Source organism: Nannospalax galili, unplaced genomic scaffold (assembly GCF_000622305.1).
Source record: "Nannospalax galili isolate Female #2095 unplaced genomic scaffold, S.galili_v1.0 scaffold290, whole genome shotgun sequence".
NCBI lineage: Eukaryota > Metazoa > Chordata > Mammalia > Rodentia > Spalacidae > Nannospalax > Nannospalax galili.
In genome coordinates this window covers 2929797-2945839 of record NW_008331486.1, presented here as the reverse complement: position 1 = coordinate 2945839, position 16043 = coordinate 2929797, and the positions used below count along the sequence as shown (strand labels likewise).

The 16043-nt window shown below is 44.4% G+C and overlaps 2 protein-coding genes across 5 annotated transcripts in view; one reads left to right on the top strand and one right to left on the bottom strand.

Annotated features, from left to right (window-relative positions):
- The first annotated feature begins 3104 nt into the window (after positions 1-3104).
- On the top strand, positions 3105-7258 carry Hspa5 (heat shock protein family A (Hsp70) member 5). The gene is made up of 9 exons (XM_008824820.3): positions 3105-3198; positions 3282-3503; positions 3605-3836; positions 4161-4298; positions 4607-4719; positions 4806-5196; positions 5300-5537; positions 5829-5996; positions 6361-7258. The coding sequence occupies exons 2-9, from the start codon at positions 3379-3381 to the stop codon at positions 6921-6923; spliced, it is 1968 nt and encodes a 655-aa protein (XP_008823042.1). The 5' UTR covers positions 3105-3198; positions 3282-3378; the 3' UTR covers positions 6924-7258.
- A 3236-nt stretch (positions 7259-10494) lies between these two features.
- Rabepk (Rab9 effector protein with kelch motifs) overlaps positions 10495-16043 on the bottom strand; it is a 22068-nt gene continuing 16519 nt past the window's right edge. For all 4 annotated transcript variants that reach the window (XM_029559625.1, XM_008824800.2, XM_008824808.2 and 1 more), the window contains 3 exons: positions 13682-13831; positions 11984-12133; positions 10495-10814 (listed from right to left, as the gene is read on the bottom strand). In XM_029559625.1, coding sequence (XP_029415485.1) covers positions 10522-10814; positions 11984-12133; positions 13682-13831 — 593 coding nt within the window. In that variant the 3' untranslated portion in view covers positions 10495-10521. The remainder of the gene's footprint in view (positions 10815-11983; positions 12134-13681; positions 13832-16043) is intronic.

Here is a 16043-nt window from a genome sequence, read left to right as displayed (position 1 = left end):
AGGCAGGTGGGTCTCTGTGTGTTCCAGGACAGCTGGGGCTACAGGGAGACCCTGTCTCAAAAAGACCAAAAAAAAAAAAAAAAAAGAATAAAGGATACCATACCACTGAAAGACAATTCTTTACAGATTAGACAGATAGCTAACTCTAATCCCAGCACTTGGGAAGTGGAGGCAGGAGGATAAGGGGTTAAAGATCAGCCTTGACCACATAGACCTCTGAGGCAAGCCTGAGCTATAGGAGCCTGACTCAACCCAAACCAACCAACCAGAAGAAATTAGCCAGGTGTGGGGTGTGTGTGTGTTGAAAATAGGGCCTTAAACATGTTAGGCAAGTGCTTTAATAATGAGCTATATCTTTTTTTGTTTTGAGGCAGGGTCTCACTGTTCCCCAGGCTGGCCTTAAATTCACTCTGCAGCCCTGGCCAGTGTTGAATTTGTGATCCTCTTGCCTCACTTGAGTATCTGGGATTACAGGTCTGTACCAACAGGTCCAGCTCAGATACATTTTTCTAAATGTTAGGAAAAGGACTTGCAAAATATACCTATGGAAAAGAACTGGAGTCAGGGTTTGAGGTGTATTCAGTGGTGTGCAAGGTCCTGAGTTCAGTTCCCAGCACCATATACAGTCGCCAAATAACTAAAAATATACTTAAGAAAAAGGAGTTGCAAATGTGTGCTCCAAAATCCAGAGTGAGGCTGAAATAGAGGTTTTTATTTCGTTTTGTTGAGACAGGGTCTCCCTGTAGCCTCAGCTGGCCTGGAACTTGTTATGTAGACCCTGCTGGCCTTGATCTCACAGAGATCCACCTGCCTCTGGCTTCCAAGTGTTGGCATTAAAGGCCTATGCCATCATGCCTAGTGTGATTTCTATTTTGATATTAGACTGATGCAACCCAAAGGAGGGTCAATGTGGTATTACGAGCTTTGCTGAAAGTTGCATGATGCAATCTCTATAGTAAAGATGGAGGCAAATGAGTCATTAGCATAACCACTGAGGAGCACAAAAGGAGAAAATTCTTCAACACTGACTCATAGGCTTAGCATTTTAGCAAACTATGTGTTAGCAAACTGTGTGTAATATGTTTCAGTAGTATTTGGACAGAGTGTACTCATGTATCTCAAGAATACATTTAATAGGAAAAATAAAATCACCAGTCACCATTTCCTGCCTGTGATAATGATCCAAGCATCTTTTTTTTTTTTGGTCTTTTTGAGACAGGGTCTCCCTGTAGCCCCAGCTGTCTTGGATTCACCATGGAGACCAGGCTGGCCTCAAACTCACAAAGATCCGCCTGCCTCTGCCTCCCAAGTGCTGGGATTAATGGCGTGCACCACCACGACCGGCCCCAAACATATTTATAAGCATGTGTATATATAAAATATATTTTAAAAATTTGAAAGAGGGTCTACATAGCTCAAGCTGGCCTCTAACTCACGATGTATTAAAAAATGACAATGAACTCCTGATCCTCTTGCTTCTACCTATCAAATGAGATTGCAGATTTAGGCCACTAATCCCAGTTCGAAATATTTTCTGTCAGGTTTTTGGTCTGTCTCATACCAGGTCTTCCCAAACATGCGTTAAATGTTGAATTTTTAAAAAGCTATTGGGGCACTGGGGATGTAAGCCAGTTGGCAGAGTACTCGCGTAGCATACACAGAGAACACACTTGTGTTCGATCCCCGGGACCCGGTAAAACTGGCCACAGTGCTGCATGCCTATAATCCCAGCACCTGGGAGATCTAGACTGTAGGATCAAGAGTTTAAGGTCATCCTCTGCCGCACAAAGAGTTTGAAGCCAGCCTAAGTAACATGAGACCCTGTCTCAGGAAAAAAAAAATGTTAAGGAGTATTGACAATGAAGTAAAATCAACCCGACTGCTAATTTTAACTCCATACTCATCAGATCAATGAGTATTCTAGCTATTAATCACTTTTGGTCTCAATGGTCTCAACTGGAAAATGGGAACCTACTATCAAGAATTGATTGGTCAGGACTGAATGACACATGGAAACCTCGTAGAACAATGTTAGGAGATCAGAAGTTCAAGTCCAGCCTGGGATACATGAAACCCTCTTTAAAAAACCCAAACAAATCAATGGAAACTGCAGTACACAATAAAGTTATAGTAGACTTATTTTTTTCGCAACACAGTATTATAACTAGAGCATTAGCAGGATGATTTTGCCTGCCAAATGCATTTGGCATATCAGACCTTGTCAAGAGAGGTATCAAAAGCAAGGAAGGTATCAAGAGATGAAGGACTTGTAAAATGATAGTCACAAGCTAGAGAAAAATATGTCCGGGCTGGGGAGCTCTGGCATGAATGTTCTCAGGAGAGGGCTGCCACTCAGGGCTAGGTGCAATTACTTGGCCAAGCCAGTCCTGGGACTTACCCGAGGAAAGGAAAATTTGAAAGGGCCTGGAAAGACAAATACAGTCGCACAGGGTGAAAGGGAGACATAATTGACTGGGTTGACAGCCAGTCGAACCCAGACCAGGCCACAGCTCGAGACCTGAAGGTTCGGTGAATCAAAAAGGGTCTGAACGCTGGGATACCCCAGAACCAGTGGCCGTGAAGGGCGGAGAAATGGGCTCTGAGGCGATCGCAGCATCTACGCCGAGGTCGGGTGGCTTGGGAAGCGACGGAACCTAGCAGGAGAAAAAGCCGTTTACTGCTTGGGGGTGAGGGACACAGAAAGGGGAGAGCGGCAGTAAAAAAAAGCGGAAGACGCGAGTCCCACAGGCTCCCCCGAGGCGGGGAGGGAACCTGACGCACGGAACCAGTTCCAGTCCCCCGGGGCCCAGCGTGCGGGGAAGACTTGAACGGTTACCGGCGGAAACCGCCTCGGGGTGAGAGGTTACACGAAGGACAGGCAGCCGCTGACCCAATGGGGCCAGCGAACAAGGCGGATGCTGCTTCTCATTGGCGAACGTTGAGAATGACCAGTAGCCAATGAGTCCGTCCGGAGGGCGGAGCGATGACGTACGTTGCGGAGGAGGACGCTTCAAATCGGCGGCGGCCAGCTTGGTGGCATGGACCAATCAACGTGCTCCAACGAGAAGCGCGTCCACCAATCGGTGGCCTCCACGACGGGGCTGGGGGGAGGGTATATAAGGCGAGTCGACGACGGCGCGCTCCGCACTGGTCAAGATAACACAGAGACTGAGTTTCGGTGGTTTGCGAGTGTATGAGGTAAGCGCCGCGGCCTGCTCTCCCCCGCCTGCCCTGAGCCCGGGTAGCGGCTCGTCCTGACCCTGGGCCTCTGTCTCCCTCAGCTCGAAACCGTTGCCGTCCTCCGGTGTCACAGTCTGTTGCTTGACCGCTTGAGACGCCTGACTGGTCTCTGAGCGCCTGGCCGACAGCGCCGGCAAGATGAAGCTCTCCGTGGTGGTGGTGGCGGCGCTTGTGCTGCTCTGCGCAGTGCGGGCTGAGGAGGAGGACAAGAAGGAGGATGTGGGCACGGTGGTCGGCATCGATCTGGGGACCACGTATTCCTGGTAAGCGGGGTTCGTGGGAGGGGAGAGAGTGGGGCGTGGCCTCCCGGCCTGGCGCGGTGATGCGAGGTGCCCATTTCATTTCTGTTGCGTTTTTCCGCCAGCGTCGGGGTGTTCAAGAACGGCCGCGTGGAGATCATTGCCAACGACCAGGGCAACCGCATCACGCCATCGTACGTGGCCTTCACCCCTGAAGGGGAGCGTCTGATTGGCGATGCCGCCAAGAACCAGCTCACGTCCAACCCCGAGAACACGGTCTTCGACGCCAAGCGCCTCATAGGACGCACTTGGAATGACCCGTCAGTGCAGCAGGACATCAAGTTTTTGCCTTTCAAGGTCCGCCCGGCTTTTCCTCACCCTGATAGGGGCGGGGTAGGGTGCTGAGGGTATTTAGGGTTGGGATGTGGCTTTAAAACCCATATTCAGGCGATTTTTTTTTTTTCTTTAAAAAGGGGCTGTAGGTCTGACGTATGTAATGAGTTTTGGTGTAGTCAAGTGATAGGTTAGGAAACTTGAGACGGTGTAATTAACAGATACTGTCTACAATAGTTGAAAGTTAAAAGACTAAAACTGGAGGTTTGTCTACAAGGCACCTGTACTTAAAGTTTACAATGTCATTGTTCAGTGTCTGAAAAATTGTTACACCATTCTGTATAATAGGTGGTTGAGAAGAAAACCAAACCATACATTCAAGTCGATATTGGAGGTGGGCAAACCAAGACATTTGCTCCCGAAGAAATTTCTGCCATGGTTCTCACTAAAATGAAAGAAACTGCTGAGGCTTATTTGGGAAAGAAGGTAAATATTTCTAGAACTATGTTAAATGTTTTCTTAAAGATTGGGGTTATTTCTCATGATTCATAGTTTTAAATTTTTGATTCTGAATAGCAGTCTTTGTCAGAATTATTTAGTGCTTTATTGTGGACCAAACAAAACTAGGTAATTTTCATCTTAATCACTTAATGCTTTCAGTTCTATGGATGTAAGTGTATGATTTCTATAACAGTAAGTTGGCCTAGATATTAAAGTGGTAGTTTGACTGGAGTTGATAGGGGTTAAACCATGTAGGAAAGTTGGATATAAATTGTGTTTTGCTGTTTTTTTAGGTTACCCATGCAGTTGTTACTGTACCAGCATATTTCAATGATGCCCAAAGGCAAGCAACCAAAGATGCTGGCACTATTGCTGGACTGAATGTCATGAGGATCATCAACGAGCCGTAAGTGTGGAATTGAGAGATCCAGCATGGTGCCAAATAGGAGAGATGTGAACCTAAGTTTCTTTCCTTCTCTTTCATTCTAACAGTACAGCAGCTGCTATTGCTTATGGCCTGGATAAGAGGGAGGGGGAGAAGAACATCCTGGTGTTTGACCTGGGTGGTGGAACCTTCGATGTGTCTCTCCTCACCATTGACAACGGTGTCTTTGAAGTCGTGGCAACTAATGGAGATACTCATCTGGGTGGAGAAGACTTTGATCAGCGTGTTATGGAACACTTCATCAAGCTGTACAAAAAGAAGACCGGCAAAGATGTCAGAAAAGACAATAGAGCTGTGCAGAAGCTCCGCCGTGAGGTGGAAAAGGCTAAACGGGCCCTGTCTTCTCAGCATCAGGCAAGGATTGAAATTGAGTCTTTCTATGAAGGAGAAGACTTTTCTGAGACGCTGACTCGGGCCAAATTTGAAGAGCTAAACATGGTATGTTACCTTGACGTTGCTAGTGAGATCTGGTAAGATGCTGGAATTTAGGATAATGACTGTATCTGGGTATGATAGGCAGTAATCATGTCTTTTATCCTAGGACCTGTTCCGTTCTACTATGAAGCCTGTCCAGAAAGTGTTGGAAGATTCTGATTTGAAGAAATCTGATATTGATGAAATTGTTCTTGTTGGTGGTTCCACTCGAATTCCAAAGATTCAGCAACTGGTGAAAGAGTTCTTCAATGGCAAGGAGCCATCCCGTGGCATAAACCCAGATGAGGCTGTGGCATATGGTGCTGCTGTCCAGGCTGGTGTACTCTCTGGTGATCAAGATACAGGTAGGTCACTGTCACTGCCTCTTCACTTGCTTCAGTAGTTTGATGAGAAGATGCTGTTGCTTTAGAAAACAGAATGTGAGCAACAGGGTCACACAACTAATAAAGAGGCAGTGAATACAAGATGGTGGGCTTAAGATAATTACCAGCTATTTAATTTGTCCTAAAGTGTTTGTGCTTAGTTAGAACCTAAGCAAATGGCAAAATGGGAAAGATAAACTTGGTTCATGGAGAGATTGCTTGGCAGTACTCTGATGGCCTGAATTAGAACCTAACTTGATTTTCCTTTGCCAGGTGATCTGGTTCTGCTTGATGTGTGTCCCCTTACACTTGGTATTGAAACTGTGGGAGGTGTCATGACCAAACTGATTCCAAGGAACACTGTGGTACCTACCAAGAAGTCTCAGATCTTTTCTACAGCTTCTGATAATCAGCCAACTGTTACAATCAAGGTCTATGAAGGTAATTACTTATATTTGCCCATATGGTGGTATGTTTTTAGAAGAATGTGGTTTAATATACATTATTAAAATGCCCAGGGAAAGAATTGCTTTCTGTCACTCAAATGGAGAGGTTGCTTAATTTGGCTAGTGTTGAGCAGTTATCCTAGCTATTTTAGCACTCTTGCCCATTACCTTCTGAAATCGAAGAACAAGAAAAAGGGGTGCTATTAAAGATGAAATTCAGTTAAAGTCAGAACCAATTTTGTTACTTTTTTTCAATAAAGTACCCTTTTCCCACTGTAGTCTTAAGAGATGAAAATTAGGATGCAGGTGTACTAATGCTTGTCAGTAACAAGTTTTTCCTGTGTGTTTTTCACTTCTAGGTGAACGACCCTTGACAAAAGACAATCATCTTCTGGGTACATTTGATCTGACTGGAATTCCTCCTGCTCCTCGTGGAGTGCCCCAAATAGAAGTCACCTTTGAGATAGATGTGAATGGCATTCTGCGAGTGACAGCTGAGGACAAGGGTACAGGAAACAAAAATAAGATCACAATTACAAATGACCAAAATCGCCTGACACCTGAAGAGATTGAAAGGATGGTTAATGATGCTGAGAAATTTGCTGAGGAAGACAAAAAGCTGAAGGAGCGCATTGATACCAGGAATGAGTTGGAAAGCTATGCCTACTCTCTCAAGAATCAGATTGGGGATAAAGAAAAGCTGGGAGGTAAACTTTCCTCTGAAGATAAAGAGACCATGGAAAAAGCTGTAGAGGAAAAGATTGAATGGCTGGAAAGCCATCAGGATGCTGACATTGAAGACTTTAAAGCTAAAAAGAAGGAGCTAGAAGAAATTGTTCAACCAATTATCAGCAAACTCTATGGAAGTGCAGGCCCTCCCCCAACTGGTGAAGAGGATACATCAGAAAAAGATGAGTTGTAGGCACCGATCTGCTAGGGCTGTAATATTGTAAATACTGGACTCAGGAACTTTCGTTAGGAGAAAATTGAGAGAACTTAAGTCTCGAATGTAATTGGAATCTTCACCTCAGAGTGGAGTTGAAAATGATATAGCCCAAGTGGCTGTTTACTGCTTTTCATTAGCAGTTGCTCACATGTCTTGGGGTCAGGGCGAGGAGGAATTGGCTATCTTAAAAATTAAAAAGCTGGGTCAGGGTGTGTGTTCACCTTGGAAATGTATTTAACAATTGGGTCATGCACATCTGGTGTAGGAACTCTTTTCTACCATAAGTGACACCAATAAATGTTTGTTATTTACACTGGTCTAATTTTTTGTGGGAAGATTCTAGTATTAAATCTTTTAGGAAGATAACTAAATTTGAAGGCTAGATTTTGAGTTGTATATCTGGGTATGTTGGGTGGGTGTGCTACTTCCTGGGAATTTGTCTAGCTTTATGGCAAGGCAAAGAGGTACTTAATATTCTTCCCCTAGGCCAGGGCCATTTTACAATGCATTTGTCTTGAGCATAACTGAAATCTTACTTCCCCTTTGTAAAATTGCTGGTGGTTTTTATTAGTAGTGATGTGTGATCTCTTGAAGGATAGATGAGTTACCAGTGTTGTTAATTCTAGGCTGAGGCTGCTAAGTTCAAGGCCACTGTGGGCAACTTAAAACTGTCTCAAAATGCAGGGCCCGTGGTGGTGCACGCTTTTAATCCCAGCACTTGGGAGGCAGAGATAGGCGGATCTTTCTGAGTTTGAGGCCAGCCTGGTCTACATAGTGAGTTCTAAGATAGCTGAGGCTACGGAGAGACCCTGTCTCAAAAAGAAAAAAAAAAAAAAAAAAAAAAAAAAAAAAAAAAAAAAAAAACAAAAGATACAAAAAAAACTTAGATATAGCTCAGTGGTGGGAACATTGCCTAGCAAGTGTGAAGCCCAGGGTTCAATCCCCAGTACTGATGTCTAATGCCAGTTTCACACACTTGCATGTATTTTATGGTGTACCTAGGGTCTTAAACATGCCCAAAAGGGTATCGGGCTAGATTTAATGTCTACTTTTAAGATGCTACTTTGAGGTCTGAGGATATTAGCTCAGTTGGTAGAGCACTTGACTAGCATGTGTGAAGTCCTGGGTGTGATTCTCAGCACTGCATACTGGGTGTGCTGGTAGCTCAAGACTGGATGCAGGAGGATTAAATACCAGCTTCAGCTACATCTTTTGAGGTCAGGCTACGTGTGCCAAAAAAGTACACAAAAACACTTTGAAGCCCAGTCTGAACTTCCATTCCTGAAATTTCTCAGTGGTACTGTGGTGGGATGTAAATACAACCCTGAGGTTGCATTAAACTTTGAATTTGAGAGTTGGTTCATCATGACTGCTCAGGGTTTAGATTGGCTTCCTTAGAAAAGGGTGTTTTGGGTGAATAATTAGTATGATCACTAAAGATCTTGTCTGATGCTAACATGAAATTTGTCCAAAGAGGAGTATTTTTGTTTTTTGGTCTTTTTGAGACAGGGTCTTCTGTAGCCACAACTGGCCATAAACCTGGCCCCACCTGCCTGTGCCTCCCAAGTGCTGGAATTAAAGCATGTACCACCATGCTCTGTTCAAGGGTGTATATTTTAAAGCTGGGCAACCAACTGAAAGATGTGCTAAGAATGGTAGATTGGGACCTGACACCAACCCTGACTTACTGTTCTGTACTACCTCAAAAATAATCTGAACCCAGCATGGTGGTTTACACCAATAATCCCAACACTCAGGAGGCTAGCTGTAGTAGGATTGCATTGAATTTAAGGCTACAATTTGAGAGCCTATCTTTTTCTGCCCTGTTCCAATTTACCCTCTGATAAAAATAGCAAGGCAGGGGACTAGAGAGATGGCTCAATGGTTAAGAGCACTGACTGCTCATGCAGAGGACCCGGGTTTGATTCCCAGCACCCACATGGCAGCTATGAACCGTCCTTAACTCCAGTTCTAGGGGAATCTGAAACCCTCTTCTGACCTCCATGACATTGCACGACATGGGTGCACTTACACACAGGCAGTCAATACACGCATATACATTAAAAAAAAAAAAAAAAAAAGGCATAGAGCAGGGCATGGTATTATGTACCTGTAGTCACAACACTGAGAGGTTGGTGCAGGATTATCTAGGCTACATGGTGATACCTTGTCTCAAAAGCAGGCCTGGAGTGTAACATAAATCTGCAGGCCAAGCCCAATCAAATGTTAAAATTGACCATGCTGAGTTAGGGGGTGGTTAGGCATAACAGTATTCCTCTCTGTCCCCCAAGGCTACCACTATTTTCTGTGCTTTTTTTCTGAAAAGTTGATGCATGTTAAAGAGAGGCTCCAACTGGAAAATGTCCACGCATTACCTACAAATTGTGTATCTATAGGTACTAGAATCTATAGAATCTAGTTGTCTAATAGATTTTGATGGCAAACCTTCATAATGGGATTTTTTGCACTGGGATATCTGGTTCACTAAATAGGTAAGAGCAAGATTGGATGTATTGTTTTGAGGTCTCCCTGTAGCCTCAGCTGGCCTGTAATTCTCTAGTCCAGGCTGGCCTTGATCTCATAGAGATCTTCTACCTCTGCCTCCCAAATGCTGGGATTAAAGGCATGTACCACCATGCCTGGCTCTCCATACTTTTTAAAAGTTTTTTAAAAAACATTTTGTGTATGCATGCCACAGCAGGCATATGGAGATCAACTTGCTACCTGCTACCATGCCCCACTCTCTGCCCTTGCCCAATTGTTTTTTTTGGAGTTGAAAGAATCTCATATGTATACTTGAATTTGTTGCAGTCCAGCCTCAGCCAGCCTCCTGAGTGTTGGGATTACTGGTGTGTACCACCACACTGGGCTCAAAATATTTTTGAGGTTGTGCAGAAGTATGAACTTGGTTCTCTCTTTATACTGCGTGGGTTCAGATTGTCAGGCTTGACGGCAGGTGCCTTAACCTGCTGATCAATCTCGAAGGCCCTTGATTTGGTTTTGTTGAGCCAGGGTCCTGTGTAGCCTAGGCTAGCCTCAAAACTTATTATGTTGCTTAAATTGGCACTGAACTGATCCTGATCCCTCTACCTCCCAAGTGGGATTATAGGTGTGCACCACCACAACTAGTTAAGAGGGCTACCTTGTGCAGAAAACAGCTGAGGTTTCACTTTATTTTTTATTTTTATTTTTGGTCTTTTTGAGACAGGTCTCCCTGTAGCTTCAGCTGGCCTGGAGCTCATTCTGTAGACTTAGGCTGGCCTTGAACTCACAGAGCTCTGCCTGCTTCTACCTTCAGAGTGCTGGGATTAAAGACATGCGCCACCACTCTTCACTTTTAAAACTGTGTATGAGTGTTTTGCCTGCATATATGTATGTGCACCACGTGTGTGCCTGGTACCCAAGGAAGCAAGAAGAGATTGTTGGATCTGGAAATGGAGTTAAGGACCAGTGTTAGCTGCTATGTGGGTGCTAAGAAACAAATCGGGGTCCTCTGCAAGAGTAGTAAGTGCTCTTCTGAGCCGTGTCCTTAGCCTGCTCACTTGTATAAAAGTAATAAAAAATGTGAGTTTTATTAGTCAACTACAGTCACGATACAATCACCATAGATTTCTCCTTCTGTACTCATCCCACCAAACACAAAACAGAGCAATATGTCAGTTGGACTTTCCTCATGTGACCCACCACCCTGGGTCACTCGCTTGTCAGCAGCATCGCCTTTCTCAGCTTCCCAGTTCAGAGACACACAATTGGAGTTTTCTTTCTCAGAGGTGGATGTCACCGGCCATGGAATGACACACATGGAGTGGTCCAGTCGTCCAGGAGGTAGGAAAGCATCAAACTGAAGTAAGGTCCAGTGCTGCTTTTCTGTTAGGGAATAGAACAAAGGCTCACAGTAAGAAATTTCCACAAATACTCAGTGATTTACTGTGTCAGCGGAACCACAAACGAAATAAAAGGGAAAAAAATAGACTGGGTCTGATGGTGCACACCTGTATCTTACCATTCAGGAAGATTGCTGTGACCTCTACACCAGCCAGGGCTATATAGTGAGTCCCTGTTTGCTGCTGTTTGTTTTTGAGACAGGGTCTTCCCTGTAGCCCTGGCTGGCCTGGAATTTGCTATGAAGACCAGGCTGGCTGTAAGGTCACAGAGATCTGCCTCTGCCTCCTGAGTTCAGGGAAACCTGTTGTTTTGTTGGGTTGTTTTGTTTTTAAGACAGGAGCCTATTCTGTGGCCTAGGCTGGCCTAGAAGTAACTATATAACCCAGGCTGGCCTTTAACTCTCAGCAATCCTCCTGCCTCAGACCCCCAAATACTGGATTACAAGCATGAGCTGCCACACCTGGCTTCCTGTTACTATTTTTTAAATTTTTTATTATTTTTTATTTTATGTGTATGAGTATATTGCCTGCATGTATGTAAGTGCACTTGTGTTGTGCAATGCCTGTAGAGGTCAGAAGAAGGTGTCAAGTTCCTCTGGATCTGGAGTTAATTGGCAGTTGTTAGCTGTCATGTGGGTGCTGGAATTGAACCTGGATCCTCTGCAAGAGCAACTAGTGCTCTTAACTGCTGAGCCATTTCTCCAGCCCCTCCTGTTACTATTTTAATGATACTACTCTGTAGTGTTCAGTCCTTTAGATTTATTTCAATTAATTGTGTGTGTATATATTGGGGGAGGGGGGGAGAGGAGGACATCAGATATCTTCCTCAACGGCTCTCTCCCTTTGAGATAGGGTTTCTCACTGAACCAGAAGTTCACAGTTTCAGCTAGGCTGGCTGGCCAATAAGTTCTGGGGGTCTGCCTTTCTGTGCCCCGCCCCAATGCTAGGGTTACAGGCACACACGGCCATGGGTGCTAGGAGTCACACTCAGTTCCTCATGCTTGCACAGTAAGCACTCAGACACTAAGCCATTGCCCCAGCCTTTCCTTTGGGTTTAGACATGGAGGTACTAAATTAGAAAACACAAAGCCCCATATCACTTTTCATAGAATGTTTATATTTGTTTAAAGACCAGGAGTGATACCTGCTCACCTGTGTGATATTGGTACATTGTATCCAGTGCTCCTGTGGGAGTCATTCCTCCGAAAACATACACATGTTTTCCCACAGCCACGGCTGAGTGGGCAGCACAGCCTGCTGGCACAGCCCCTGTGGGACTGAGTTTCTGCCATTTCATGTCACCTGCCAAAAGAAAGAGTTTTGATGCATGTTAAAATGGGGTTTTAGGCCAGGTATGGTGGCACACACCCTTAATCCCAGCACTTGGGTTAGGATGCACATGGTCCTGGGTTTGATCCCCTGTAATGCAGAATAAATAAATAAATAATAAAATAAAGCATCCCAGGGGCTGGAGAGATGGCTCAGCAAGAGCCTCTGCTATTGCAGAGGACCCAGGTTTGGTTACCACTACCCACATGGCAGCTAACAACCATCCATAACTCCAGTTCCAGGGGGTCCTAGGTCCTCTTCTGACATAGGTTAACTTGCATACATGCAGGCGATACACTCATACACAGAAAATAAAAATAATAATTTTTTTTTTTGGTCTTTTTGAGGAAGGGTCTCCCTGTACCCCCAGCTGTCCTAGAACTCACTATGTAGACCAGGCTGGCCTCAAACTCACAGAGATCCGCCTGCCTCTGCCTCCCAAGTGCTGGGATTAAGGGCGTGCGCCACCTCACCTGGCTAATAAAATTTTATTTTAAAAATTATATTTTGAGGCTGGAGAGATAACTCGGGTTAAGAGCACTGACTGCTCTCACAGGGGACTCGGGTTCAATTCCCAGCACCCACATGGTGGCTATGAACTGTCCTTAACTCCATTTACAGGGGAATCTGAAGCCCTCTTCTGACCTCCATGGCATTACATGACACAGGTGCACTCACATACATGCAGGCAATACACTTGTACACATAAAATAAAAATAAATAAAATATTTAAAAAAATTATATTCATGAAATTAAACCTTGCATTGTCTCCATCTCCCCTGCTCTGTGTCCAAGAGATATGGAACAGCCTCTTCTGTCCTATGCGGTCATTGCACCCTATACGGGTGCACTTACCTACATGCAGGCAATACAAACATACACATAAAATAAAATATTTTTTAAGAAGGCAGAGAAAGGCGGATCTCTGTGAGTTCAAGGCCAGCCTGGTCTACATAGTGAGTTCCAGGACAGCTGGGGCTACAGGGAGACCCTGTCTCAAAAAGACCAAAAAAATATATATAAAAAAAAATTATATTTTATGTGTAGGAGTGTTTTGCTGCAGGTGTCAGATCCCCTGGAACTGAAGTTATGGATGGATGTTAGCTGCCATGTGGATGCTGGGAATTGAACTAATGTCTTCTGCAAGAGCAGCCAGTGCTCTTAACTGCTGAGCCATCTCTCCAGCCCCAATTGTTATTATTTCTTATTATTCAGGTCACAACCAACAGAGTCTAGTGAAGATTCAGCCAGGTGGTAAAATTACCAATTCAGAAGCACAAAGCTGAATTTTTTCAAAGCACATGTTTAAAATTTTTGAATATGCCAGGTGTGGTGGTGCATACCTTTAGTCCCAGCACTCAGGAGGCAAAGGCAGGCGGTGCTCTGTGAGTTCAAGGCCAGCCTGGTCTACATAGCGAGTTCCAGGCCAGCTGGGGCTACAGGGAGATCCAAAAAAAAAAAAGACCAAAAAAAAAAATTTTTTTTTTAATACATAAAACCCCATGCCCTCTAACTACTTACTTATATCAATGCAATGGAGGTCATCAAAGAATGTGTCCCCCGCCAAGCCTCCATGAATAAAGAGCTTTGTCCCTGCTGCCACCATCACATGGCCATGTCGGGGAGATGGAGGATTTCCAAGCGTCTCTGCTTGGGACCAGGTCAGAGTGTCTACAAAAGTAAAAGCATTAATACCAAGTGGTATACGTCTCTATCACCTCCCAGCAAGCAAAGATGCTCCAAGCAGGAGGTAAGCTTGGAGTCTTTTGCTCCCACTTACATCCCAAGCACATCTCCATCCCCCTACACAGCCTCTCCTTGGACACTTTCAGGGCTGCAGAGCCTCCTATCTAGCATGCTGGCCCCATCTCTTGGGTATTAGGAAGCCATTTCTTGGTCTGGATTGAAAAAGATCTCCCCCTAAGCTTTAACCCAGAACTACTCCAAAGTTTAAACTGCTAAGGCCCTGCTCTACTCTACTACTGAGCTACATTCAGTCCAAAGGCATCATTATTTTTTTTTCTTTTTCTTTTTAAGTATCCAAGGCTAGGCTTGATCTCTTTTTAAAAAAAAATTTTTTTGTCTTTTTGAGACAGGGTCTCCCTGTAGCCCCAGCTGACCTGAACTCACTATGTAGACCAGGGTGGCCTTGAACTCACAAAGATCTGCCTGCCTCTGCCTCCCAAGTGCTGGGACTAAAGGCATGTGCCACCAAGCCTGGCCTTATTTATTATTTTTATTTTATATGTATGAGTCTATTGCCTGCATGGAGGTAAGTGTACCTGTGTCCATGCAATACCCATGTAGGACAGAAGAGGCTATCAGATTCCCTGGAACTGGAGTTACAGACTGCTGTTAGTTGCCATGTGGGTGCTGAGATTTGAACCCAGGTCTTCTGAAAGAACAACCAGTGTTCTTAATCGTTAAGCCATCTCTCCAGCCCCCAGGCTTGATCTCTTAAGTGCTTGAATTACAGACATGTGCCACCATGCCTGGTTTATGCAGTACTAGGGACTGAACCCAGGGCTTGGTGTATGCAAATATTCTACCAAGTAAACTATGCCTCTAGCCTCAAAATCTTCTTTCTTTTTTTTAAAAAAATGATCTTGCCGGGCGTGGTGGCACAGGCCTTTAATCCCAGCACTTGGAAGGCAGAGGCAGGTGGATCTGTGAGTTGAAGGCTAGCCTGGTCTACATAGTGAGTTCCAGGACAGCTGGGGCTACAAGGAGACCCTGTCTCAAAAACACACACACACACACAAATAATAATAATCTCCTTGGGGGTGTAGAGATGGCTCAGAAGTTAAGAGCATTGACTGTTCTTGCAGAGGACCCAGGTTCGATTCCCAGAACCCACATGGCAGCTATGAACCATCCTTAACTCCAGTTCCAGGGGAATCCTAAGGCCTCTTCTGACCTCCGAGGTATTGCACGACATAGGTGCACTCACATACATGCAGGCAATGCATTCGTACACATAAAATAAAAATAAAAATAAAAAAAGAAAAGCATATTGAGACTCAGCTAGATACAAACAACAGACAGCAATCACTAGAGGCTAAATGCAGATGTCCCCACACAAGTGAATGGAAAGGGAAATAAAAGAAGGAACTGCACAACACAGGTGCACACACAGGTAATACACACACACATATAAAATAATAAATAAAAAAATATAAAAAAACTTCTTAACTGATTTGCTTAATAGGTAAGGAGACATTACTTTTAAATCACAATTATCAGGAGTTGGGCATTAAAAGTGGCACACACTTTTAATCCCAGCACTGGGGAGCAGAGGCAGGCAGACCTGTGTGAGTTTGAAGCCAGGCTGCCAGTACTACATAGTGAGACCCAATCTCAAAAAAAGAGAAAAACCAGGGGGCTGAGGATGTGACTCAGTTCAAAGAGTGCTTATCTAGCATTTACAGAGCCTTTGGTTTGATTCCCAGAATGTATAAGCTTGACATGGTGTAATTTCAGCACTTGGGAGGTAGAGACAGGAGGATCAGAAGTTCAAGGTCATCCTCAGCTACATAGTAAGTTTAAATCAGCCTGGGATACCTGAGACCCTGTCTCAAAAAACTAAAACAAGGGCTGGATAGATGGCTCAGCAGTTAAGAGCACTAGCTGCTCTGGCAGAGGACCCAGCACCAACATGGCGGCAAACAACCACCCATAACTATAGTTCCAAGGGATCTGATGCCTTCTTCTGACCTCCACAGGCCTTGCACGACATGAGTGCCCTTATACACATGCAGGCAATACACTCATATACATAAAATAAAAATAATAAAATATTTTAAAATAATAATAAAATATTTAAAAAAGAAACAAAAGTTAGCAAGACTGTTTTCTTTTAAAAAGCGGTCTTACGGGGCTGGAG